At 38.8% G+C, this 25,625-nt stretch overlaps 1 protein-coding gene across 4 annotated transcripts in view; it reads left to right on the top strand.

The window, feature by feature from the left end:
• Nucleotides 1-25,625, top strand: part of Nacalpha (nascent polypeptide associated complex protein alpha subunit) — a 283,299-nt gene that overhangs the window by 228,479 nt on the left and 29,195 nt on the right. The window contains exons 1-2 of one of the 4 annotated variants that reach the window (XM_083142287.1): nucleotides 11,279-11,399; nucleotides 20,012-20,170. In XM_083142287.1, coding sequence (XP_082998413.1) covers nucleotides 20,030-20,170 — 141 coding nt within the window. In that variant the 5' untranslated portion in view covers nucleotides 11,279-11,399; nucleotides 20,012-20,029. Of the gene's footprint in view, nucleotides 1-11,278; nucleotides 11,400-11,428; nucleotides 11,528-20,011; nucleotides 20,171-25,625 lie in introns of those variants that run through there. The other 3 variants (XM_083142315.1, XM_083142305.1, XM_083142296.1) reach the window with 3 other exon arrangements.

Raw genomic sequence — 25,625 nt, 5'->3', positions numbered from 1 at the left:
TATCACCAACTTGAAAAACATTGTACATAAGTAATGCATTGTGTAAATAATCTGTTTACCTTGGTACTGTCTTGTCTTGTTTATTATTTATATTTTGTTTATTTTCTTTTCTTTATTATATTTTTTTAATTTTTTGGTCTTGTTTAGTGTTTAATGTGTTCGTTTTAACACCAGTGCACTTTTTACTGTTGTTTCTTTCCGGTTTAAAATGGCTTCTGCTGTACTGGAAATTTCAATAAATAATTAAATGAAAAAAAAAGACATTTTTTCATCGTGAATGCAGTTCAAAGAAAGTCGGGACGGGGATTTAAAACAAGGACACTCTGGGCTGAATCCGGGCGTCTCATAGATATGCATCAATTAAACCTTTAAAGGTTATAATACTAAAATTATAAAATAACCAAATATTGTAGACTGCAGAGTCCTGGAGCCTATCTCGCTTCGCGAACAACCCATTCATTTATGTAAGAATAAAATCGAATTTCTTGCAAAATCTGAAAAATCGTCAATGTTATTTTCGTAGGTTTTACAGCTTCATATTAAAACATTTCATAGTTGGAGGGGGTAAATGACCCCATTGCCCCACCCCTTGAGTATTAGGCTGGACATGGATGTTCTTTTTGATCAATTCGTCCTCATCGTCGTGGTTACCCAAAGTGACATACATCCTCTATCTTTCTTTATTATTATCCTCATTTTACATCGCTTTTATGCCTCTTTAGGCTAATCGGGATGATGAGAATGAATTGTGATTACAGGAAATGGATGAGTGGAAACTTACAAGAAACACCCATGTCCACCACAGGATTCGAACCCGGAGCCGTAAAAGGCGTGAATGTGAATGAACCACCCTGCGCGCTCTACCACCGATGTTGCTGGCAAATTTGTAACCCATAAGGGGCAGAAAGGTAAATTAACATCTAGCGACTGCAGCAAGTTTGAGATCGTTCTGGACAGCGTATATTTTAGTATTTGCCCCACGAACATAATTAATGTTTATTTTTAATTAAATTAATTTTACCTTACCTTGCATCAGAGCTGGTGGATTGTAAACTCTCTTCTTATATTCGACCGGTTTTTTAAGTTTAAGAATATTTCCATTCCAGTAAAATGCATTTATCATAAACCCTCTAATCCATCTGAAGGTCAGAAATGGATAGTTTTGCTTTTAAAATGTTGCGGTGTCTTTCTTGCACCAACAATGTGCACTGGCCTGTGAATACCAAGAAACTCTCGGAACTATGAATGTGTATCCCTTCAGAGAAAACAAAAATAGCGACATGAATGACCGTAGGCATCGCCCCCTGGAGGTAGGGGGGGATATAGCTACAGCAGGGTCAGCTTTCCCTTTGCATACCAGCTCTGTCGCGGCATCAAGGGATAAAAGATTCCAGTCACTGACCTTTCCAAGAAATACCTACCTGCTTTGCTTCCCTTCTTGACAATAAGCCCTCTGCTCAAGTAGTCGATTGTTCGTCTGGAAATGAGACATGTTCGGTCATTTCGACTAATATTAGTCGGAATGTTCCCGACTGAAATCAGTCGAAATGTTTCCGACTAATATTAGTCGAACGACTAATCCGACTAATTCGACTAATATTAGTCGAACGACTAATTCGACTAATATTAGTCGAACGACTAATTCGACTAATATTAGTCGACTAATTTTTTCAGTCGACTAATTTTCATTAGTCGATAATTTTTTCGATGGTTTTAATAATCGACTAATCGACTAATATTAGTCGACTAATGCCCATCACTAATTTCAACCCCTGAGTGCAGCACACACCTTTGCCACCCGTTCGGGAGACAACTCTCTGCTGACCATCCCCCACCCCACAAAACAACGTTTTATGGAAATCCCTTCACGGTCACTGCTACCAGACCGTGGAACGACCTCCTCAATGACATAAGAAACTCTTCTTCCCTCGGCCAATTCAAATCAAAATTAAGAAATCACCTTCTGGAGTAACCTTACCAGTACTGAAATGAAAACAGGGAAATAAAATTAAACCTTCGTGTAAACTTGCAGGACCAACACCCACTGACTTTCTCTGTAATTTGAGTGTTTGTTATGTGTGTGTTTATGTTGGGTTTTTTTAATCTTAATGTTCTTAATTTTTATAGATATATTTTTTGGTATCTTGATGTTTTTAGTTTTTATATATTTCACAAACAGTTAGCCATAAAAATCAATTTATAAAATGTAAAAGTAGAGATGGTTAAGTAGAACTTCGCCATCCAAAACAAGGAATAAATAAATAAAAATTATTGCAAGTAAACTATTGAACTTACGTTAATGAAACCAGTCCAGAACGATCGAGGAACGCACAAAGTTTGTGCGTGTGTGTTTTGTTCAGCTGAGAGTTCGTATCCCTGCCACTAGGCGACACCCAAATCACCCACATCATTCACAGTGCAATGTTTTGATCCCAAGATCACCGAACCTTACACCGTGTGATTTCTTTTTGTGGGGTTTCATTAAAGATATGCCGCGTGATATCGAAGTGCTAGGGAGTAGGGAGGCATCATCGCAGCGATAGACACTATCGACAGCCCCATGTTGATGCGAGTGTTGCAAGAAGTAGACTATCGTGTCGATGTGTGCCATGTCACCCGTGGTGCACACATTGAACATTTGTAGGTGTAAAGAAAGTAACTGTTTGAATTCCTCGTTCGTTCTGGACTGGTTTAATTTATTTAAGTTCAATACCTGACTGTTGAAGGAAGAAGAAGAAAAAAGGGGAGGGGGAGACGGGGTGGAGAAGGAGGAAAAGAGGGAGACCTCTCTCTATCTCCTCTTCTTCTTTCTCTCTTTCTTTCGATAGAGAGAAAGCAAAGAGGAGGAGAGGCGAAGAGAGAGAGAGAGAGAGAGAAAGAAAAAAATGGGACAACGAGAGAAGGAAGGAGGAAAAGAAGGTTCAAAAGAAAGAGAAAGGGAACAGAAGAATAGAGAGAAGGACAAAGGAAGAGAGACGGTGAGAAAAGGAGAGAGACAGCCAGAAAAAAAGAAAGCATTTTATTCCTCTCTCTCTCTCTCTCTCCGGGGAAGAAAATGGGGAAGGTGAGGAGAAGAAGAGAGAGAGAGAGAGAGAGAGAGAGGGAGAAAGTGAGGGTCTTTATTGCTCTCCTTTCCTTCTCTCCGCAAAGAAGGGGAAAAAAGGAAACCGAGAAAGAGAGAGAGAGAGACTGAGGGAAGACAAAAAAAGTTCACCACTCCTTCCAGAAGCGAAGGAAAAGGAAGAAAACAAAAAGGGAAGAACCTCCCCCCTCTCTCTCTCTCTCTCTCGAGCTCGGTAGAGAGAGAGACTGAGAGAAATAGAGAGAGACGGAGAGGAAAAAAGAGAGAGAGAGGGGGGAAAGTACCCCCAAAAAGAAACAAAAAAGGAAGAAGAAAGGAGAAGAAAGAGGGAGAGAGAGAGAGAGGAAGGGGAAAGAAGTATGAAAAGGAAAGAAAAAGGAAAAAGAAAGAGAAGAGACCAACAATGTAGCTACTCGCTCATTTCTATCTCTCTCTCTCTTACACGTTTGAGTTGTACCATACAGCACCCCCCCCCCCCTTTTCACGGCCGAGCGCTGCTTGCCATGCACGTTATAATGAACGCAACAATAGCCCCCAGAATGAGCAAAAAAGTTCTAAATCGAACCAAATAGAGGAATCAATTAACATAATCAAAAGGACATAGAACCAACCAGTCACATGTTTAGAATTGCATATAATATTGGTAAGAAAGGACGACCTTTTACAGATTTACCACATGACATAACTAGCAATAAATTCAACAATGTATCAGTTGGCACAGTTCTCATGCGTGTTAATTTTATAGGTCATTTTTGTGGTTTTAGGAACTTCTGCAGTAGTGAGTGGTTTAATGTCTAATACATTATTAGTTGTTACAATTCATGAGCGGAACAATTAAAAAAGGAGCGCCATTTGTAGTGATATAAGAGAGAGAATGAGAATCAATGTATTATATAAGAAGTCACCAAAAAAGGATTGTATCAAGGACAGGTCTGTGCAGACAAACATACCGGCAGTAATTTATTTCCAATTCGACCACTGCTTACTTGCAATAAATTCTTGTAACCCCTCAATTATTTATGAAACACCCGGTATTTTGTGCCCGCCCCCCTCAAATTTCTCAAGAGTTCCTAAGTTCCTATGTTTAAAATATTGCTTATGTCAATTCTACGCTATGACGGCATTATGGGCGATGTCCAAAAACATCCGAACTGTTTATTCTTTTTAATAATAAATTATGTATGTTTTAGGGATACTACAACTGCTATATTGCACTTAGATTTCTGCTTTCCGATAATGAAATGTCAAGTTGACGTGATAAAGGACAATCACGTAAATTCATGCGTTTAAGGAAAGGAATTAATTTTGCTCTGTTCTAACAATAAGATTAATTATTTCACTTGGAGGCCAACTGATAAGTTTCCAAGCATGTCAAAGACGTGGTCGATTAAGTTGTGGCGTGGCGTGCGCTGCTTAATGAACTTTTCAATAAATGTCTGATGGAGGTCTATTCCTGCACGCAATTAATAATCAGACTGAGTGGCTGGCAGACTCGCTCTTTCTCTTTCACAGTTGCCAGATATGGCAGATGAAGCTTTCATCTTGAGAGGACAGGAAAGTCACGTTACACTGTTGGCGAAATTTAACCTATTTTAATAACCTATGTTCTAAAAAAAATGGGTGTTAAATGCTGTTCCATAACATAATTTCGTAACTGTAGTCGAGATTATCGTTTATTTCTAAAGAATTGAATGTGTTTTTACTCTAATTTTTAAAAGCCTTTTCACTTTTCTCGTCTAATAATTCCTGTTCGTAATTAGAATAAAACTTTCCTGACCCATTTCATGTGCAATTTTATTTGCAAGTTTTCTCGGCTGTTCGGGATTACTAGAAGTCAGGATCTGAGTTCATACCACTTCATTTTGAATTAATAAGGTCTACTATTTTCCTTTCTTTTTTTACAGTACCCTTTGGCACGAGAAAACATGAAACAGAGGTACATGCAGGACGGTAGATTAAGTGGTCTCTGTTTGGTATCTGTGCATTGTGAAAAAGTACAAAAAGTCCTCAATAATCTAATTGGTGTTTTCTAAAAGGAAGCAAGGCGATTCATGTCTGAACTTGCATACAACGCCAAAGTATTTTCAATTCAATTTGAATTTTATGATTTGTAATAACAATAATAGTAACAACAATAACATTACGAATAATAATAATACTAATATTAATAACAATAACAAGTTACTTTGATTGATGCGCAAGATTTAAAATCTTACTCTGCCCCCTCCCCCCCCCAAAAAAAAAATTGCGGACGTCCTTGAATTCAGAAAAACATCTATAGCTCTTGAATGATATTCCAATATTCCAAGTCTTCTTTCTAATCTTATGAAACCCTCGTTTATTACATCTTGAAAACGAATATGGAAACATCATTCCCCGCTACATAGCATTTGCTAAGAACGGAAATTCCACGACACCTGCCACTTTCAGCATTGCAGGTGTTACTCCCACTCCATTTCACTTTTACTGGACTCAAAGGCTGTGTCCGAAAGGTACAGGGTCAACGAAGTTAGTAATAAGTTGTGTTTTATACAGCGTATATTCATACACTTGTATTTTGTTGTATCTTCTGCAAATATGCTGATTAAAGAAACTAATTGAGACGAGTGTACAAAGTGCAGACTTGAAGTACAGTCTTGACGGAAGTGACGTCACCTAGTGCAGTTCCAAAGCCCCAAGTACACGAGCAATCGAATCGAGACCACACCTCGGAGCACGGATCGTTGCAGATTTGATCACGTGATTTCTGCACGCTTTGTTCATTCAAAAACACTGAACTGACGATTTTAGCATTTGCTTTGATGTAGTAGCGGCGGTCTCTACAAATATCAGCGGCTGCTGTCTCTCTTTCGCCAGCATTTTTGTTAAGAATAATTTCCCCTTTTGTTTATTCAGCCGGCCCATTTGTCGTTTTCGGTTTACATTTTATAACCACTTTCTTGAAGTGTAAACATATTATACAACCATTGATCAATAAATACGGTGATAGATTGAATGATTGATTTCATGACTTATTTGCAGGAAAGGCGGTACATGTATGTAGGAATACAGCTTATTGTCCTTCAAATTAATCGCCTCCAATGGTAATGCACTTCTGAGAACGCGTTAGAGGTTTCGCATACTTTGGGCGAAGGAAGCCCGTGGGATGCGGTGGAGTTCAGCGTTCACATTGCGTTGGATGTCGGCAATGTCCGAAAACCGTTGTCCTTTTAAGTGTTTCTTTAAGCGATGGAAAAGGAAATAATCGGCAGGGGCCAGATCTGGTGAATAAGGGGGGTGATGGAGTACAACAACCCTCTTACGTGCCAGGAACTGCTGCACGGTTATGGCGGTATGGGGGCGTGCATTATCGTGCAGCCGATACCAGGATCCATTTTCAGTATACTGGGGGCGCAAACGTCTGATCCTCTTCAGGGGGCGATCGAAAATATGCACGTATGTGGCCGCATTCAATGTCGTGCAGGTATTCTTTATGAATGATCCCTATAGCATCAAGAAAGATAATCAGCGTTGTCTTGATGCGCGACTTCTCGCACCTAACCTTTTTGGAATTCTGTGACCCTGGGCCGCTCCACTCCATGCTTTGCCTCTTCGATTCTGGGTCGTACTTCAGGCACCACGACTCATCGTCCGTAACGAGATGTTCAGGAAAGGTCACTATCCACCTTGTTTCTCTATTCTCCACTCTCCCTCCCCTCTCCTCTCCTCTCCGTACGCCTCCATCCTGTCTTGTTTCTCAAGTCGTGAGGCACTAATCGCGCACCCTGTGGCCTCCGCCAACATTCGAACCGTCAGTCGACGATCTTCGGTCAAACGTTGGCGAATTTTCTCGATGTTTTCGTCGCCGCACGACGTCACGGCCTACCTGGCCGTTGCACGTCTTTCACGCTGTCCCGACCGTCACGAAAGCGCTTGTACCACTCGTACACACACTTTTTCGATAAAGCACTGTTTCTACACACCTGGCGCAGCATTTCCTTCGTGTTTCCCCAAGATTGAAGCAGAATTTCACGTTCGTACGTTGCTCCATTGTACACACAAACTGCATATCTGGACAACCACACGGCTTCGCGAACGATGACTGACAGACCTAGGGGTTCACTGACCTGACCGTCAACCAGTAGTACCAATTACACCGCACGCCAGCAATGCATTCACCGTATTTGTTGATCAAATGTTGTAGAATGCCCCTTAATTTGATTCCGCATTCCCCTCAGCACCCCTAGATGATTATTCCTGGTGCCGCCACTGTTATAGAGAGAGAGATTGTGATGATTCTTACTCTGGACCAAGTACAAATGCGTGGACTTACGGGAAATATTTTGTTCCCCCAGTAAGTAAATGTAGCCCGGCACACGTCACAGGCAGCGCTCAGATGAGCGCAAGATCGATGCGCAGCAAAATTCGTTCAAATAAAACAGACTTGTTTAAAACATATTTTGATACTTGATGTTTGATAGTTTGTGGTTATTTGCGTGTTTTATAACTTCGCCTTTTCATTCAATCCGTGTCATTTTGTTTATTGTGCACAGAAATCTGTTCAGTGGTTGAAAATGTACATTGAATTAACAAAGAAACACATCGTGATGAATACCCTTGGGCCACGTTTACTAAAACACCTGGCTGTTTTTTTTACAAGTGTTTAAAACATTTTCAAATTGAATACTATGTGGATGAAACAGTTTTGTTTCTCACTTAACATTAACAACTATGTGCAGTATGTTAAAATTTTGTTGCATTCATTCACGATAAAATGTATTTAAAATAAAAAGATTAGCTATCATGTGGACTGAGTGGGTCCTGCCAACAGTGGATTAGTTGAAGCATAGAATAGTGTTCTATGGTTGAAGCTTCTCGAACGGCATACAAGTGAGACCAGACAAGCATAATTATGTATTTTAAGAAGTTAGTCAACCATTTACTTTACAATAGGAACACAGTCCATCCTTGGATGATTAACAGATTCCTTATTAATCATTATTCTAAGAAAATAAATATGCTTTAAAAGTTTTATTTGTTTAAAACATGTTTTTTCAGTTCTTGTTTAAAACACTGTATAAAACTTTTAAAACATGTTTAAAACAAGAAAACTGTTTTCTTTTTAAAAAAACAAATTTTGCCAACCCTGTTCTTAAAATTAATTTCAATGTTTTATTACAAAATTTCTCGCTGAAAGTTTTTACGTTATCAAATAAAACGCTAGTTAGCCAGCGACGATATTCTACAATATATAAACCAAAAATTATTGCGAATCTTGAAACATTTTACTTTTTTACTTCACATGCTTAGCCTATACATTTTGTGTATAAAACATATACTGTAAGCATCTATGAACCTTCAGAATGTTTCACTATTCTTTCCAACCTTCTTGTGTCACTGCTTTCATTTTTACAGTTTGAAGTAAGAAATAATAATTTCTTCGTGAATTTCATGGAAACATGTTTTCATTTTTTTCCAAATGGCCAAGAAAGTATTTCAGTGTAAAAAACACATCGTAATGTTCTTTACGTTAAGTCCCATTTTCTAACAATTTTTTCGGAATTAATGATGAAAGTTGAAATTGTTGCTTATTGGCAACACTGTATGTGGGTGGCGTGACCTTGACTGGACAGTTTTCGTGGCGGGGACAATAACAACTTTTCCATACTTGATTTTACACACGATGCAACAATTCTGACAACAAGGACAGTGGTTTTTGACATGTATATACATGCGCACAGTAATAAAAATAAATGATTTATTGATTGATTGATTGATTTAAGTTTATGCACAGAAAAGTGTTACGCACCCAAACGTAGTGTCAAGTCAGATAAAGTGGACAATAGATGGCAGCACGCGACAGCACGCGGATTAAAAGAACAATGAGTGCGGGAACCAAATAAAAGTGATTGTAAATACTGAAACTGATTGTGCTTGTCTTAATTTATGAACTTAGAATAACGATGAAGTGAAATCGAAGAGAAAAGATAAAATGATCCCCACGTATAACATATACGATTACACGAAGAAATTAAAGAAATCGAAATGTGATTACGATTTTGTGTCCGTCTTATATCTACGGTTGCAACAAGGATGAGATTCCTTGTTAGGCTTTGGTTGTTTTCACGGTGTGGCGCCAGTTCTTCGGCAGCCTCCAAACGCTTCGTGTAGGCGCATCTATTGCAGCCCCGATCAAGGTGAGCGCGGGATAGGCGGCGCCCTTTGATTACTCCTTTTTCCATTTAGTTAGTAGGTGGCGCCGCAAGCCAGGCAGCGACCCTAGGGAAGGTATACAGAGATTTGGGCTATTAATACACGAAGAATTAATGTATGCATATAAATGGTTGTAATCCAAGAAGAATACATGTATGCAAATAAATGGTTGTAATCCAAGAAGAATACATGTATGCAGATAGATGGTTTTAATCCAAGAAGAATATATGTATGCAGATAAATGATTGTAACCCAAGAAGAATACATGTATGCAGATAGATGGTTGTAATCCAAGAGGAATACATGTATGCAGCAGATAAATGGTTGTAATCCAAGAAGAATATATGTATGCAGAAAAAGGGGTGTAATCCAAGAAGAATACATGTATCCAGATAAATGGTTGTAATCCAAGAATAATATACATAAGTGTATATATATAAGAAGAAGCTTTTAGGAAAGGAAGCCTTAGAAGAAGAAGCCTTTAGAAGAAGAAGCTTTTAAAAGAAGAAACCTTCAGGAGAAGTCTTTAGAAGAAGAAGCTCTTAGAAGAAGAAGCCTTTGTAAGAAGAAGAAGCATTTAGAAGAAGAAACTACCAGTCACAACGAAAAAGGGAATACTAAAATACATAAACATTAACCGAAATTGTATAACTTAGTGTGGAAATTGTATTATGCAAATATTTTAGAATATATTTCGGTTTATTCCTTCTGTAGTAGGTAAACTTTGTGTTTTCTTTGACCAACATACAACGTTAGCTCCTCAAATCTTAGCCCTGTGCTAAGCTGGCAATTGTGCTAAGGCCTGTATTCATAGTTAAATCTCAAGACATAGTTAATGAACACTACAGACTACAGAGAATATACTCTCTGATATAATTTCTTAAGAAAAGGGAATGGGCACTATTCACCGGATGTTTACATTTCTGTGCTTCCTTGGCGCTGGCAGGGACTGCACTTCCGGTTTTGAAAAGAATAACATTGAATTCGAAGGTGTAAAGGCAGTGCCTTCGGAAAAGGCGACAATATTTGGGTGGCTTTTGGTTTCAACACGAGATAGGGAACAAACAATTGTTCTCAGGTATCTATGTATCGTTTTCAGTCAGTCAGTGGATTTAGGCAGTAAAGCGAAAAGATTGGACACAAACACGAGGGAGTAGGTAGGCTCTGCAGTCGGCACTTCATCAAATCAAATGACAATATTTTACGTGTTTCGAAAATTATAATTGTCTAACGCACATGTGTTGACTAAATTTAAAAGTTGGAACTAGTTATAATTATACATTATAATACATTTGTTTTTGGTTGTTGATAAGCGCTCTCTCCATGGGCGTCGGTAGGTCAGTTGACCCCCCCCTTGAAATTTGCATCCTTCATTTTAAGTTGAAAAAAAGCAGGGAGTTTGTTATTTTTATTGTTAATAACAGAAATAATGTTCACTTGGTAGTTGGTATTTTTTTATAACTTCTAAGGTCCTTTCTTGAACGACACTTGCAAAAGTTAATAACAAAATACAATAACTGTGCATTTCAGTATAGTAACTATGAAATGTAAAAGTAAATGGAAAATAGTTGTGCTGGATATTCACTCGGCTTGTGGATCGAATAGCATGATAATAAAGAACAACAATAATAATAAAATTCGAATAAAATGTATTTAAGTAGGTATATGTTAATAGTGTATAACAATAATTTTAACCGTAGTAATTATTATTATTTCTTTTACTGTTGTAATCGAAGTATTTCAATGTTTATAATTAATGTAAGCTTCATTTCAACCTGGAAAAATATTTTCAAAAACGAAACTGTTTGTAGATCAAAATTGCCTTTGAATAATCGAATTGTCTGATGGATCATTTTTTGTTTACTCAGGAATGACCCCCATAAAAACATACAGATTGCTGTGCATGGAACAAGAATAAAGGTAATAAAATCAGAATTCAGCACCTCAATTCTCAAGCGACACACGTCGCTCCGGTGTGAAATCTCCTTCACGTTTTCAATTATTTCACTAATGTTTGGTAACGACATGGTGGCAAGAGGTAAAACAATGAAATAGGTCAACTGGTAGATGGCACTGGTGTTTCAGTTTCGCCTTTTCGCCATATTGAAAAGCCGGGAAAGTGCAGGTGAGTTTCAGTCTTTTTTAGAAATAATTATCGGTTGTGTATCATAGTAATCCGTAGTAATTGATATATTTATAACTATTTTAAAAACACATTTGAAAGGTTTATTTAGAACCTTCAACTTTCATTATGTAAGTAATTTCATGATGACATGGTAATAAAATTGTGTCTGTGTTTGTTGAAGTCATGCCTTCTTATAATTTACGTTTACCTGATGGCGTTAAAGCATAGCGAGCAGTAGTTTATTATTGAATTAAGATGTAGCATGCCTCGAATTTAGTACTATTTGTCATTTGCCATTATGTGTAGACAAAAGGCTATTGCATGTGCACATATTGTTTATCCTGCGTGATTCCGAATGCAGTAAAAGGAACATGTGCAATTTGCTTACAATGTATTTTATCAATGCAAAATAAGAAGAGCTGGAAGAAAGTGCCGTAGGTGGATAAATTTTACATCTATAAGCCTCTAGTATTGATTGTATATGTAATGTCAAGCATTACTTTGTTTTTCAGGAATGGTACGAACGTGTTCCTCTCCCATCAATTTATTCACATCCTCGTTATTAACAATTAACCCACAATTTGTACGGTTAGAGACAGGTAAAAAAAAAAAAAAAGGTAAAGTGCTCCCCTGTGCATAGCACCACGCCATGAAGGCGTATAGGGGGTGTGGGGGTAACGCCCCACACTTTCTTGATCCGGTCGTGAGTGGGGGTGATGTGATCAGCATCACGCCCCTGACCGCCTTTACCCCCCAGGGTTTCCCCCAGGTACCCATATTATTCGACGCTGGGTGGGCGCCGGGGCCGCTTTCACCGTTAGAAAAGTTCCCGGATTTGAACCGGCCGGGGATCGAACCCGGGACCTTGAGCATGGTAGTCAGACGCGTTACCGACTGAGCCACCGCGGTTAGAGACAGGGTAAACAAAATTCCAAATCTCGTAAAATGTCTTAGCATATAGATTGCATTGAACTAGAAAACTGTATATAATAAATTTCTCCATATTTTTACATTGTTTTTATAAAGAAAAAACATTTTCAACATGGCTGCAGATATTCATAATTATTCCCTTAGTGGCTGTTACAGACTTCCTGGCCATAAAAACTCAGCTGTTTATATTTTCGGAATAGTTTACCACTGTCCCTTGTAGATACACATACAAAAAAAAGAAACGAGTTTACAATACCGGAGCGCTCTCCAATTGCTATGAAATTTCGCCTACTCACTAATTGAGACCTCCTAATCACGAATCTGCATGTAATAATTGGCGGTCGAGTATGGAAATCGAGAAAAAAACGAAATAAACTATGCTTTCTTAACGTAACTTAACCCTACCATAAGAACAGTAGCTCCACGGAATTCGCCATTTCCCCCGAATGGGTGTCCCTTATCGCACAACACTTTAGCAACATTGTGTTCTGACGTCACGGGAGAGAGCTTTTTGATGTTAGGCAAGGCAAGGTATAGTTCTCTTAGGCAAAATATTAATTTTTCTTTGTATTTATGCTAATGGAACCTAACCTTACCTCTTAGGCATTCCTCTCTGACGTCAATATTCAAGGTTGCAAGATTGTTGTGCATAAAGGAAGACCATTAACGTATTGCGAAAGAAAGATTGTTCCGAATTGCTGTGTATGGACAATCAACGTGGTAAACCGCAAGGTTATTTTACAAGTCCTACACGTAAATGTATAATTTTAACGAGTGACTGCCAAATATGAACTACAGATACGTCATCAGGACACCAAAATTAGTAAGTAGGCAAAATTTTATAGAAATTGGAGAGTGGTCCGGTATTGTAAACTCATGCCAAAAAAAATAGTTGTTTCAAGCCAGATACACACACAAAAAATAGTTGTTTCAAGCTGGCCTGTATTCATGAAAGAAGGGAAAATACTTGGTGCTGTAACAAATAATGTACTTAAGAATATCCCCATCTTCTCAAGCATTTACAAATTGCCATTGCTCTCTGTGCTGTTCGAGACTTCAGCAGTACAATTTTTTTTTTTTTTTGCTCATTTTGATTGTTTCAGTGTTTTTTGGGATAAGCATTGATCTTCAGTCTCGAGTGTCTGTGATTCTGTTGTCGGACACCTTCCTATTAGGTTCCTTGTTAATGATTTTATTAAAATTTCGGTAACCACCAAACGTCTCTAATTCCCTTATTTTCGTATTTTTCACATTGATACTTACATATTCTGCATTCGTAAGGATTCTTCTATTTCGCGTTTCGTTTTTTGCAGGCAAATAATCTCAATTTTCGAAATATGGAGTATTTTTATTTTCTTCGCTTTTGCTTGCGTTACACGCGATATGGCGGAGAAATCTTGACTAGCGTAGTCCATGATCAGTGGTTATGCAGTGTTGCGACCTTCTTCATAGCAAAATATCTAGGTACTAGTATGGAGAATACGTAAGTACGAATGTCAAAAATTGACGAAACTCGGAAGTTATAGGTATCGTGTGGTGGGTGTGTTGTGAAATTGGTGCCGGGTGTTGAGGATCCGGTGGAGTTTTTGGTTGCACACGGGGTGGTGAAGAGAGGAAAGGAATGTGCAAAGTGTGAAATTGGAAATAATTGCGAATCATTGGCGCTAGCCCCACGAACCATTGGCGCGTGGATAGGTTAGTAGGGCCACGCAAAGGTTTCAATAGTGAAAAAGATAGCCCACGAACCATTGGCACGTGGATAGGTTAGTAGGGCCACGCAAAGGTTTCAATAGTGAAAAAGATAGCCCCACGAACCATTGGCGCGTGGATAGGTTAGTAGGGCCACGCAAAGGTTTCAATAGTGAAAAAGATAGCCCCACGAACCATTGGCGCGTGGATAGGTTAGTAGGGCCACGCAAAGGTTTCAATAGTGAAAAAGATAGCCCCACGAACCATTGGCGCTAGCCCCAAGAACCATTGGCGCGTGGATAGGTTAGTAGGGCCACGCAAAGGTTTCAATAGTGAAAAAGATAGCCCCACGAACCATTGGCGCTAGCCCCACAAACCATTGGCGCGTGGATAGGTTAGTAGGGCCACGCAAAGGTTCAATAGTGAAAAAGATAGCCCCACGAACCATTGGCGCGTGGATAGGTTAGTAGGGCCACGCAAAGGTTTCAATAGTGAAAAAGATAGCCCCACGAACCATTGGCGCTAGCCCCACGAACCATTGGCGCTAGCCCCACGAACCATTGGCACGTGGATAGGTTAGTAGGGCCACGCAAAGGTTTCAATACTGAAAAAGATAGCCCCACGAACCATTGGCGCTAGCCCCACGAACCATTGGCGCGTGGATAGGTTAGTAGGGCCACGCAAAGGTTTCAATAGTGAAAAAGATAGCCCCACGAACCATTGGCGCTAGCCCCACAAACCATTGGCGCTAGCCCCACGAACCATTGGCGCGTGGATAGGTTAGTAGGGCCACGCAAAGGTTTCAATAGTTAAAAATTGGTTTCGAAAAAAATATTCGTAGCCCCACACACCATTCTTGGATAGCCCCACGAACCATTGGCGCTAGCCCCACGAACGATTCACGGATAGCCCCACGAACGATTCACGGATAGCCCCACGAACCATTCACGGATAGCCCCACGAACCATTCACGGATAGCCCCACGAACCATTCATAAATAGCCCCACAAACCATTCACGGATAGCCCCACGAACCATTCATGGATAGCCCCACGAACCATTCACGGATAGCCCCATGAACCATTCACGGATAGCCCCACGAACCATTCACGGATAGCCCCACGAACCATACATAAATAGCCCACGAACCATTCATAAATAGCCTTAGAGATACTGGGCGAAAGGGGGGGTTATAGCCCCATCAACCTCACATTGAGCACGCCACTGATCCTGTGCACGTCATGTTGTCGCAAGTTCGTAATCAGAAATGATGAACAGTAACTCACGTTTATTTACGTTCTAGAACTGTTACACAGTTACAAAACCGCGCATTTGGAAACGCTGACCAGTTGTTACGTCATGAAACGCTCGCAAATATTTGGTTCACGTAGTAGACGGACATCAAGGGAACAGCTTTCGTGCATCGGAGCGACATTAATGTCGAAAATTACATGATTTATCGGCAAAAAAATTTCAACGAGTTGAAAGCAAACTTCCAAGACCTTCCTAAAGTATAAATAAACCCATTTCGGTAAGTACTTTCTCCTGTAAAATTGAAGAAGTACGTTTTGGGGATACGAAAATTTTACCATGATTTTTACACAAGATTCAATAGTAATGCATGAAATGCATCAACATTTGGAAAACAATTTTAGTTGTCACTTATTGCAGATATTCTTACTTATAGAACATCATGAGCAAATAGATCTAAAAGCTCCCAGTATCACAACTAAATATACCCCTTGTCATAACTTTTTTCGTTTTCTAATTTTCTTGATAAAACTTACACATTTTTGCGCTCCAGCCACTACATGCATTTATAGATTATTTTAGATGGTTATAATTTCATTCATTTCTTTGTTATTTTAAAAATCAATATCTTCAAATGAATTATTTTTCCTGTGTACAGTTTTGCCCTTCATGATGGTACTGATACTGCATAAAGGTGAAAACAACGAGATTTTGAGATTGTTGCTCATTTTCAATTTTTTTCACTTTATTGCAGAGTATACTGAATGCTACCAGCACTGTATCTAAGAAGAGAGCATATTTATATAATGTAAATTACAGAAACTACAAATCAAAACTTGGGATATTTCTTGCTACTACGTTCCAAATTGATTTTTTTTTCATTTAAAAAAAAAATTATCTGCTTTTCTTAACTTTTAATATTCAAGCTTTATGTTTGTGACATGTCAACCATAAATTGTAAGGGTGTAGATATGATATTGAATTAAAATGTTCATAATGAACTGATTTCATAGAATTATGAAGTAGTTTGTGATGTCTGCTAACAAATTAAAGAAATAACTTTAGTAGGATGATATAGCCTGAATGCAGGAAAAGCATTAACGAAAATGTCTTTTAATTTGTGATGATTTAAGAATGTAGCAGCATATAGGCTACAGATGCTAATAATTTTTGTTGGTGAAATATGCATTAACAAACACAAACCTTAATGCAATTAAAAATAATCATAGTTTTCAGATTAATACATTTTGTTATTTACATGGAGTAGGACCATTTTTTGTGGAATTTGCCTATGGCTATGTGAATATTTCTTCAAATATGGGTGACAGATTGATGACTTAACTACCTGGGCCATTGCTGGTGTATGTTTTATGGCTACTGCTGACATCAGCTTGGTGCAGTTTTTTTCCTTAACGCCATGGATCAAGGAAACGACTTTGCCACCCTTACGTCTGAGACATCTGGTGGTGAAACTTCCGAATTACTAGCAACCACCGACGATAGTTTCGCGAGCGGGTCCAACGCAAGAGTGTGGCTTATTCCGGGACTGAATATAGTTCCCTGTTTGATTTGCATTTTCCTCCGTTGCTGCAGTTCTTCCTCTACAATTTACCTGTACTTAGTGCAACACACGAAACGTAGATGTACTTTGGCTGTATGTTATGCATTAGAATAGACAAGATGAGAAAGGTTGTTTTATATTTCGATTTAATTTAGTTAAAAAAAAAATAAAAGATGTAGTTGAATGTTTGCAAACTACTGCAAGGAAGTGTTATGGTGTTCTCTGTGTACAATGTTACCATTTGATTCCTTTCCTAAAATATAAGTTAATCACTCTGTATTTTACTTACAAACAGCGAAAAATAGTATTCGCTAAAATAAAACTTTCACCCACAAAATACGAAACACGTGCCGACCCTCGTTCAAGCTCCCCTCCCCAAACTTCCGGTACTGTAAATTCCTTCCTCGCAGAACATTCAACCAACACCCTCCGACTGCTTTTGTTTTGATTTTGTCTGTCCCCGAGGCAAGGTTGACCACTGAACTGAATGTCTGTAGCTCTTTGGTCTGCCCTTAGCCAGCGACTCAGGTTGGGTTGGAATTTCCTATGTGCGATTGTTTTGGTTTTGGTGATAGCAGGGGTGGAAACTATTCAAGTGGTCAAAATTATTGACTTAATTGAACAAAGTAACAAAAAACTGACCAAATACTGACAAATAACCAGTCTCGTTACAAATTGTATGGGATCCACCTTTATATGAATAAGCTTTCTTAGAATCTAAGTATTGAAAATTGAATTTTTGTATTATGGTTAATATTCAGGATTGAATACACTCTTTATAGTTCTTATTTCCTCCACTCGTCTACGCCACTTTTCAGGCCGCCTCGATAGCGTAGGGGATAACGTTGTGGGATTGTGATCAAGGGCTCGGAAACTCCACTACTCCAGTTCCGATTTGCCTATCTTGAGCAACTAGTGAACCAAAAACTTCGTCACTTTCCACGGCAAGGATAAATGGTGATCCGATGACACAGGGAATAGAACAAATGCCCTAAAATATGTAAACCATGGCCATAATTCGAACCTAGAGCCTTTAGAACAGAAGTCAGTTAGTTCTGCGCCACCGAGGTAGCAGCTTTGGAATAATAAACTACATGGTGAAAATTTCGTCTGAGGTTCAATACCTACCGAATGGCTTATCTTTGGAGTACACCTGCTCAGCGCAACGAGTCCAATTGTTTTTATCGTGCCGACCTTCGTCGCCGAATGGTTGGCACAGCGCGCTACGACGACAGGGTTCCCGGGTTCGAATCCAGGGGTCTAAAGGTCTAAAGGTTGATACTATAACTGGCATTAATTCTAAATCTGAGGGTGCAGGACAAAAACAAAGTTCAGATTCGTCTTCAGCAGCTCGAAAAAAAAAATTCACTGTCGAACAGTGTTATCATTCATCCTCGTTGTCGCGATTAGTCAAAAGTGGCGTAGAAGCGACGTTAAATAAGAAAAAATAGAGTTTCGTCTGAATAAGAAAATTCTCAAAAGTATTTCTTTTTTAATCACTGTCAATGCAAGTAATTGTGGAACAACTTCTACTTCATCAAATTCTTCTAACGCTGGCGCCTTTCCTTTCCCGTATAATCAAGGGTCCCGGGTTCGGATTTGGTGAGATGTAAAAGTGGATGTACAAGAAAAACAGTTGTTTCATCCTTGCATTTGTCTTGGAATCTTGTGTCTGCCCATAATCTTCTCAATATTACATCCTGTCGTATCTTTACGGCATATTTTGTGACCCTCCCAGGAAAATTTTATGCATCCACCTATGCTTGCAGTCAGTCTATTTCGTATCTCCTTTGTCTACAATTATTTTTGTAGGATACTGTACATAAGCAGTACGGATTTCGTGAGAATACGTAAACTATCATTTATTAAATTATTCAAGGGAAGCATCTAGGTGAAAGAAAATACTTTTACACAATAATAGAATATGCAGCTTATCGTGCAATCAAAACAATAATTATTCGCACATTTTGTAGAAACCCTTTCGCAATGGAAAGACGTAACGGTTTCCAAAAAGAGGAAATGTTTCTGGTTGTATCGCCTAATCACTGGGATCTGTTGTATCGTAAATAAACACACCGTTGTGTCATTCCGAAAAGTTGACCTTGACCACTCTCAAGTGAAGTGACAAACATTTGGAGCTCGCTCCTACCGAGGGACGGAAGAACCATAGCGGTATCCCTCCCTCAGGCAATTTCTAGGCTTCAGACCAGCAACGTTTTCTACGACCCATGAATTTGCGGACAAAATTGTTCGCGTGACGACTGCGCAGTTTTAAATTATCTACATTACAGGAAGTAATATAAATACATATTTACATTTATCTATATTGTTTTTGTTATTCTCGCCAAATTTTCAAGTTAATTGCTCGCCTCGTCTTTCTTTTCGCTGACCTAATAGAGACAATCTTTTCTATTTTTGGCGATTGTGTTGGTTGACAGCACTCGACGAACGTGAAGCTGCCCAAGTCAAATATCCCTCCGCCTCCTGGAAGTTCCAGGAGTAATGGTAGGTGGCAGCACAATATGCTGCGAAAAAAATATGCTGCAGACTTCGAATATTATAGTAATTGCATAATAATACGCAAAGTTCCCAGTGACAAGTATACATCAATCGCAGCATAAATGTTTCCTCTAGTGAACTATTATGTTGGATTTATAATATTCTTCTTGTGAAATAAGAAAATTAAGTGGAAAGGCATGTCAGCTGCATTTTGTCAGTTTTTATTATTTTGCTCTCAATATAATTATAAAATTTATGCTTCGAAGTATTAGAACACAGGGGACGGTTACGAAGAACAAGGCCCTACAAGCAGATGGTCGAAGTTCCATTTCAGAGCAACGCAATTATGGTAACAATTTACCATGTAAATGAATGGGATGAATTTTCAAGATGGCGGCCGTAGTCCATCCCGTTAATATACTCGCAAAGATATCATATTGTGTAGAAGTGATTGATAACAAAGCTGAAGTAAGTTAGTATTTCTTTGTTGAAATATATTTTAGTGCATACACTGTTTCTTTTGTTTTGAACAGATTATTTAAAATAAAAAATTCCTTCGGCCATCATGCAAAACCCATATAACATACATCAGCCAAGTCCACAGTCCCATTGATGTTGCTGTTTTAGATATTGCAATAAAGTTTTTGTTGCCATGTAATGTAAAGTTATTGCTTCTGTTTCAGACAGTGCCAGGTGAAGCGATGCCCGAATTGACTGAATTGGATAAAGCCACAGCCTCAATGACAGAGCGGCGAGAAGGCTCTGGTTCTGGTACAGAGTCAGATTCAGATGATACTATACCAGAGTTGGAAGAAGCAGGGCAGTCGCAGGGCCAGTACCCTGTGAGTAATAGAATGTGTACTGTAGAATTATATTTTTAGTCATTCTCATTAATGAAGTCTTGCAACTGATGATTTTTTTTGCCATGGGAATGTTAATATTATTAGTTATATATTGCTACTTACGATAATAATCTGGTAATAAAATGTTGACATAGTCAGTGTAAAACATAATTTGGGCTTTAGTTTGTAATGTTGCAGGTTGTATTTAGTGGCAGGATGTCTCATATGCGGAGTTTAGTTCAGATAAAAATGTTCCAACCAGTTATATTTCGCTGTGTAATCTACACTAATCCGAACCATGTGTATCCACAATCTGCACCAATTCTTGTCATTAACATGTTAACTGATTGTTATGTAGGCACTGAATGACTTATCCTCTGTGATAATGAATGCATACAGGAATCAAGATTCATGTTCGCTTTTCTTTCTTACCAGAGTTGAAAATTGTGAATATTTCACATATTTTCTTCCCACATAAAAATCTTATTTTGTTTGATTTGGATCATTTATTCTCAAAAATGTTGAATAAATTCGTTACTTTTGATTAACATGTGAAGTTGTAGATGTCAAAACATTATAGTGTAGAATGTCCTGGGAATTTGGTTCTACAAAATGAGTGGGTACCCTGTTCAGTGAAAGCACCTGAATCCCATACAATTTCATTGTATACTTCTCCAAATGTTACCTGGCCGCCCCGAAACATTTCTAAGTTCAGAAATCGTTAACATGCCAACATAGCACTTGAGCACCAACAGAGTAGCCAACTTTACTACAGGGCCCTTTACTATACGATGCACGCTTTTAGAAGCGATATAGGGCGGGGCCACGTAGAGGGTGTGCGTGGCAATCAGCCAATGGCAGGAGTGCAACGTTGTACAGTTAGGAGACTGCGGCGCGGAAGTTAAAAGCCGTGTTCTGTATTTTTCTTGCGCGCAAGATGTTTTCATAAAACTCGCTACTTTAAGGTTCATCATAAGATGGGGAAAGACATTTTGAACCTGACTGTCCAAGTCCCATAAATTTCCGTCGCCTACAGCCGGAGTTATCGTTCCTTGAAGAAACAAGGGAAACGTCACCTTTCATTTCCTTCAGCCTGTTTTTTTCGTTGCCACCGTGTTGACGCAGCTGAGTTGTTGTGTCTAAGGAAAACTGTGGGTGTTAAATTCGTCTCGATATAAACAATGACCCTTCATTGTTCTCGAACATTGAAAGTCTGGGTCAGTTTGAGTTCAGCATTTTCGTAGCAAGGCTGGTGTAAAATTATTCGCTTATCGTTCACTCGTGCGCCATGAAGAACAGTTTGTGAAAAGATGAAATACAGCCCTTTCGTACAATAGTGTGTGTTCCGTGTGTTCTTTTTATTTTAAGTAATGTCACTCTCGAAACCTAGCACCAGTAGTACAGGCACCAAGGGTGCAAAATCTAATCATTAACCTCCAGGAGAGTGACTTGGAAATGAGTGAAATGAGTGACACGGAGACCGAGGAAGACGACGAGAGCTTCTTTCAGGTATGGGTTTCTCGTATATGCTACAGTGATAAAATATTCACTACAGTAAACCCTCGTTAACACAAACTCGCTTAAGACGCACACTCGGTTAACATGAACAAAATGTTGGTCCCGGCAGGGATGTATTATATCTTATAGAAAGTTTTATCGGTTAACGCGAATTTCGGTTACCACGAATTACGAACTGTTTTTCAGTCCGTTGTGTCATTAGATCTCATTTAACACGAACTTTCAAAGTTTTTCATATTTTTTTTTTTTTGTTGTTCCTCTGTCGTTCCTCTGCTAGGTATGTAAGAAATCGCTCAACAATCTCTATCATCTTGCCAACAATCAACTTATACAGTATTGTAACCAACAGATTAAGATCACAATGTCTTCAAAGGTGTTTTTCTATTCTATAAAACATAGCCAGTACGAGTAATATCAAGATTAAAACTTGGGTGCAATTGCTCGACAATCGCCATCACCGCGTCAACAATGAGCTTATACGTATTTAACCAACAAATTCAGTTGTGTGTTCCGATGTGTTTTTCTATTCTTTAAAACGTAGAAGACTGAAACCCCAAGTAGGAGTGTGCTTGATACAATAAAAGCTATCACCGCATCCTGGGAATCTGTCATCACAACACATACTGAACTGTTTTTCACCAGAAAATGATCTGTGAGTACTTTTTTTAAAAAATAATTAATGTAGTAGTGTTTTCTATGGTGACATACAAAATACGTATTCTAAATGGTTAATGTGTAGAAAGAACTGTATTGCAACAATAAAATTTGAGTCGCCGGTTAGCACGATTTTTTTTAACACGAACTCTTGATTTTTCGGTCCCTTGGGATTCGTGTTAACGAGGGTTTACTGTATATTATTTCACTGTACTCATATATACTGTACATGCATTATCAAAGTAATGGATACATCGCGAATCTTCTGTCCTTTCCTTGCGCTAGCTTAGTTTGGCAACGGCGCAGTAGCACTGGCCGGGTATTGGCCGAACTCATGTTCCTTCTAAAAGCGTACGTCGTATAGACTAGAAACACTGTGGTAAATGATTTACATGCTTTGTTATAACATGAAGTCAGAAACTATATTCGCCCAACATATTAATAGAGAACAAAACGGAAAAATTAAGTATGACTAGTAATTTTGGAGAATACTTGCGATTCAGCATGTTAAAATTGGAATCTGAGAAACTGTTGTAGGGTTGGAAACACTACACTCGCTAGTGATCCAATTGGAGGGAGTCGCTGTCAAGTTTGAACACAAAGGGGCTTAATTACAAATAGTTTATGCAAACTTAATATAACTTGCAAAGTACTGTGCAATTAGCGAAAATTAATAATTCTTAGAATTTGCAGCAAAAATGTGTTTGTCGCATAGAAAAGTGGTAGCTTGCACAGTCATCAATATGCATCAAGATGTTTGCTACCAGCGATGTTGTGGAGTATTTGGTAAAGTGCAGCAGTCAGCTCACAAGAAGATCCCCAAACGAGGGGAGGTGGTGTGCAGGGATAAAGGGAAGGGCTGGTTCATTTGCAGATTTTAGGGGTAGCAGGAAGTCATCCGCTGTGGTTAAGTGTTCTTTTGGAAGTGCGTAGGAGTTGATTTGCGTCAATCACACAGAGCGTGTGTCTGTGGCAACAGGTTGCTTATGGATCACACATGCCTGTAAAACAATTTTGCACAGTTTTTCGTATAACTAATAATAGGCAAATGTCTGGATATTCTAATAATTATTCACTATGCCCGTAATATTATACTATACGGCATACACTTTTAGAAGGAACATGAGTTCAGCCAATACGCAGCCAGTGCTGTCGTGCTGTTGCCAAACCAACTGCTAGCAGAAGAGAAACAGAGAATTCATTGTGTCCAATATTCAACTTTTTATTGCATGCACGTAATATTTGAGTACAATGAAATATATAGTGAAGAATTCTACACAGGATTATATCATATCACTGCAGCATATAAGAGAAACTCGCACCTGAAAGAAGTTTTAAGTTATTTAATGTAGAGGAACTGCAAGGTCATCATCATCGCTCTCGTTTCTGGTTTCCGGCATGTTTCCCAGGAGATTTGAATAGAGGTTCACAGTTTTCTTATTTAGATACTTTACCCTGTTTTATAATATGTACACGCTTTAGCCGTAAGTTATTGACTATGAGAAAACACTGTTTTAGCATTCACTTATTCCGACACCAATTCCTTGAAGTAAGAATACACTTTAAAACTAAGATTCCTGTCTTCTGAACATAATATTTTACCCTTGGTGCCTGTACTACTAGTACTATGTTTCGAGAGCGACATTATTGATTTGATTTGCTTTATTTACTTTGCTTTTCCGTCACTTTTGGCTAATTACGAAGATGAAAATAAGTAATGATATAATGAAATTGATGAATGGACATTCATAAATATCCATGCCCAGGCCAGGATTCGAATCTGGGACCCCTGGTGTCATAGCGCGATATGCTAACCATTCCACCATGGGGGCTGGCGTAACTTTATTAAATACCACTCACGAAACTCATGCTATTGTACAACTATAGAACATAAGGGCTGTATTGGACAGCGCGCACGATTCCATGCGTCCCAGGTTTGAATCCCAGCCTGGGCATAGGTGTTTGTAAGTGCCCCTTCATCAATGTCATCATATCATTTCCCATCCTCATCTTTGGGATTAGCCATAAGTGTCAGAAAAGAGAAGTAAAATAATCAATAAGGGCTTTATTGAATCCTCTCACAACAGTTCTTCGTGGAGTACGAGTAAAATTATCTTTCACTGCCCATGTTACGAAAACGATGAACTCAAACTGACTTTTTGTGAAGGGTCATTGTGCATATTCAGCCGAATTTAACACGCATAGCTTAACAAAGACACAACACTTCAGTGGGTTCAACATGTTGGCAATGAAAAAACAGGCAGAACACGGAAGGAAAATTAAAGGGTAATTGTGTATGTGTAGAGACGTGTTGTGTCCTGTGTTTCTTCAAGAAATGATAACTCCGGCTGTAGGGGACGGAAATTCGTAGTACTTGGATAGTCTGGTTCAAAATGCCGTGTCCCATCTTATGATGAACCTTAAATTGGCAAGTTTTATGAAAACCTCTTGTGCGCAAGGAAAGTACAGAACACGGCCTTTAACTTGCGTGCTGCAGTTTCCTAACTGTACAATGTTGCACTCCTGCTATTGGCTGGTCGCCAAGGAAACGCTCTCCGTAGCTCCGCCGGATATCACTTCTAAAATCGTGCGTTGTATAGGACTGAGCCAATACCAATGTATTGGTATCTATCTTATCTGCTGATACCAGGGGTATCAGTATCGGTTGATATTTTTGCACCTTTACTAGCCGATACCATTTTTTTTTTTAGTAGCTAGAAATGCTGCTAAAACCGAAATTTGTTCCCTTTCAAAGGTTTGTTCACCTTTTCCAACTTACTTTGGTTTTGAAAAAAAAAAAAGAGGAAAAAAGTTGTTCATTTGTTAAATGAACCTACTCAAGTTTCCATGAACACCAAGTACTTGAGTGAAACAAAGATCTGTACGCAGATAAGACTCAAGGTCAAGTATCTTACAAATCAAGGATAACGTGAAATTATCCCCATAGGAGTTTGCTGCTTCTGTTTAGTTCTATTCGAAGCATACGAGGCTTTGTTTGTACAGATACGGTCTTGTGTAACAATAACCTCACTGAGGTCACAAAAGCCAACGAGGCATCTGGTGTATTCTGGACATGTCAACAGAAACTTTTTGATCGGGACAGGTATTTTTTTAAATTCCAATGTTCGGGATGGGAAAAATTTGCAATTTCCACACCAAATGGGGAAATTCTCGAGACTGGAAATGTTACAAATTTACAAACCTAAATTTAAAGGTTACCTCATGCAGGTAATGCTGTGGAGATCTCGAATTGTACACACAATTTTCCCGTAAGTGATTGTAT

Source organism: Lepisma saccharinum, chromosome 1 (genome assembly GCF_977018435.1).
Source record: "Lepisma saccharinum chromosome 1, izLepSacc3.1, whole genome shotgun sequence".
In the NCBI taxonomy this organism is placed as follows: Eukaryota; Metazoa; Arthropoda; class Insecta; order Zygentoma; family Lepismatidae; genus Lepisma; species Lepisma saccharinum.
Note: the sequence above shows the minus strand (reverse complement) of the source record. Positions and strands in the feature narration are given on the sequence as shown.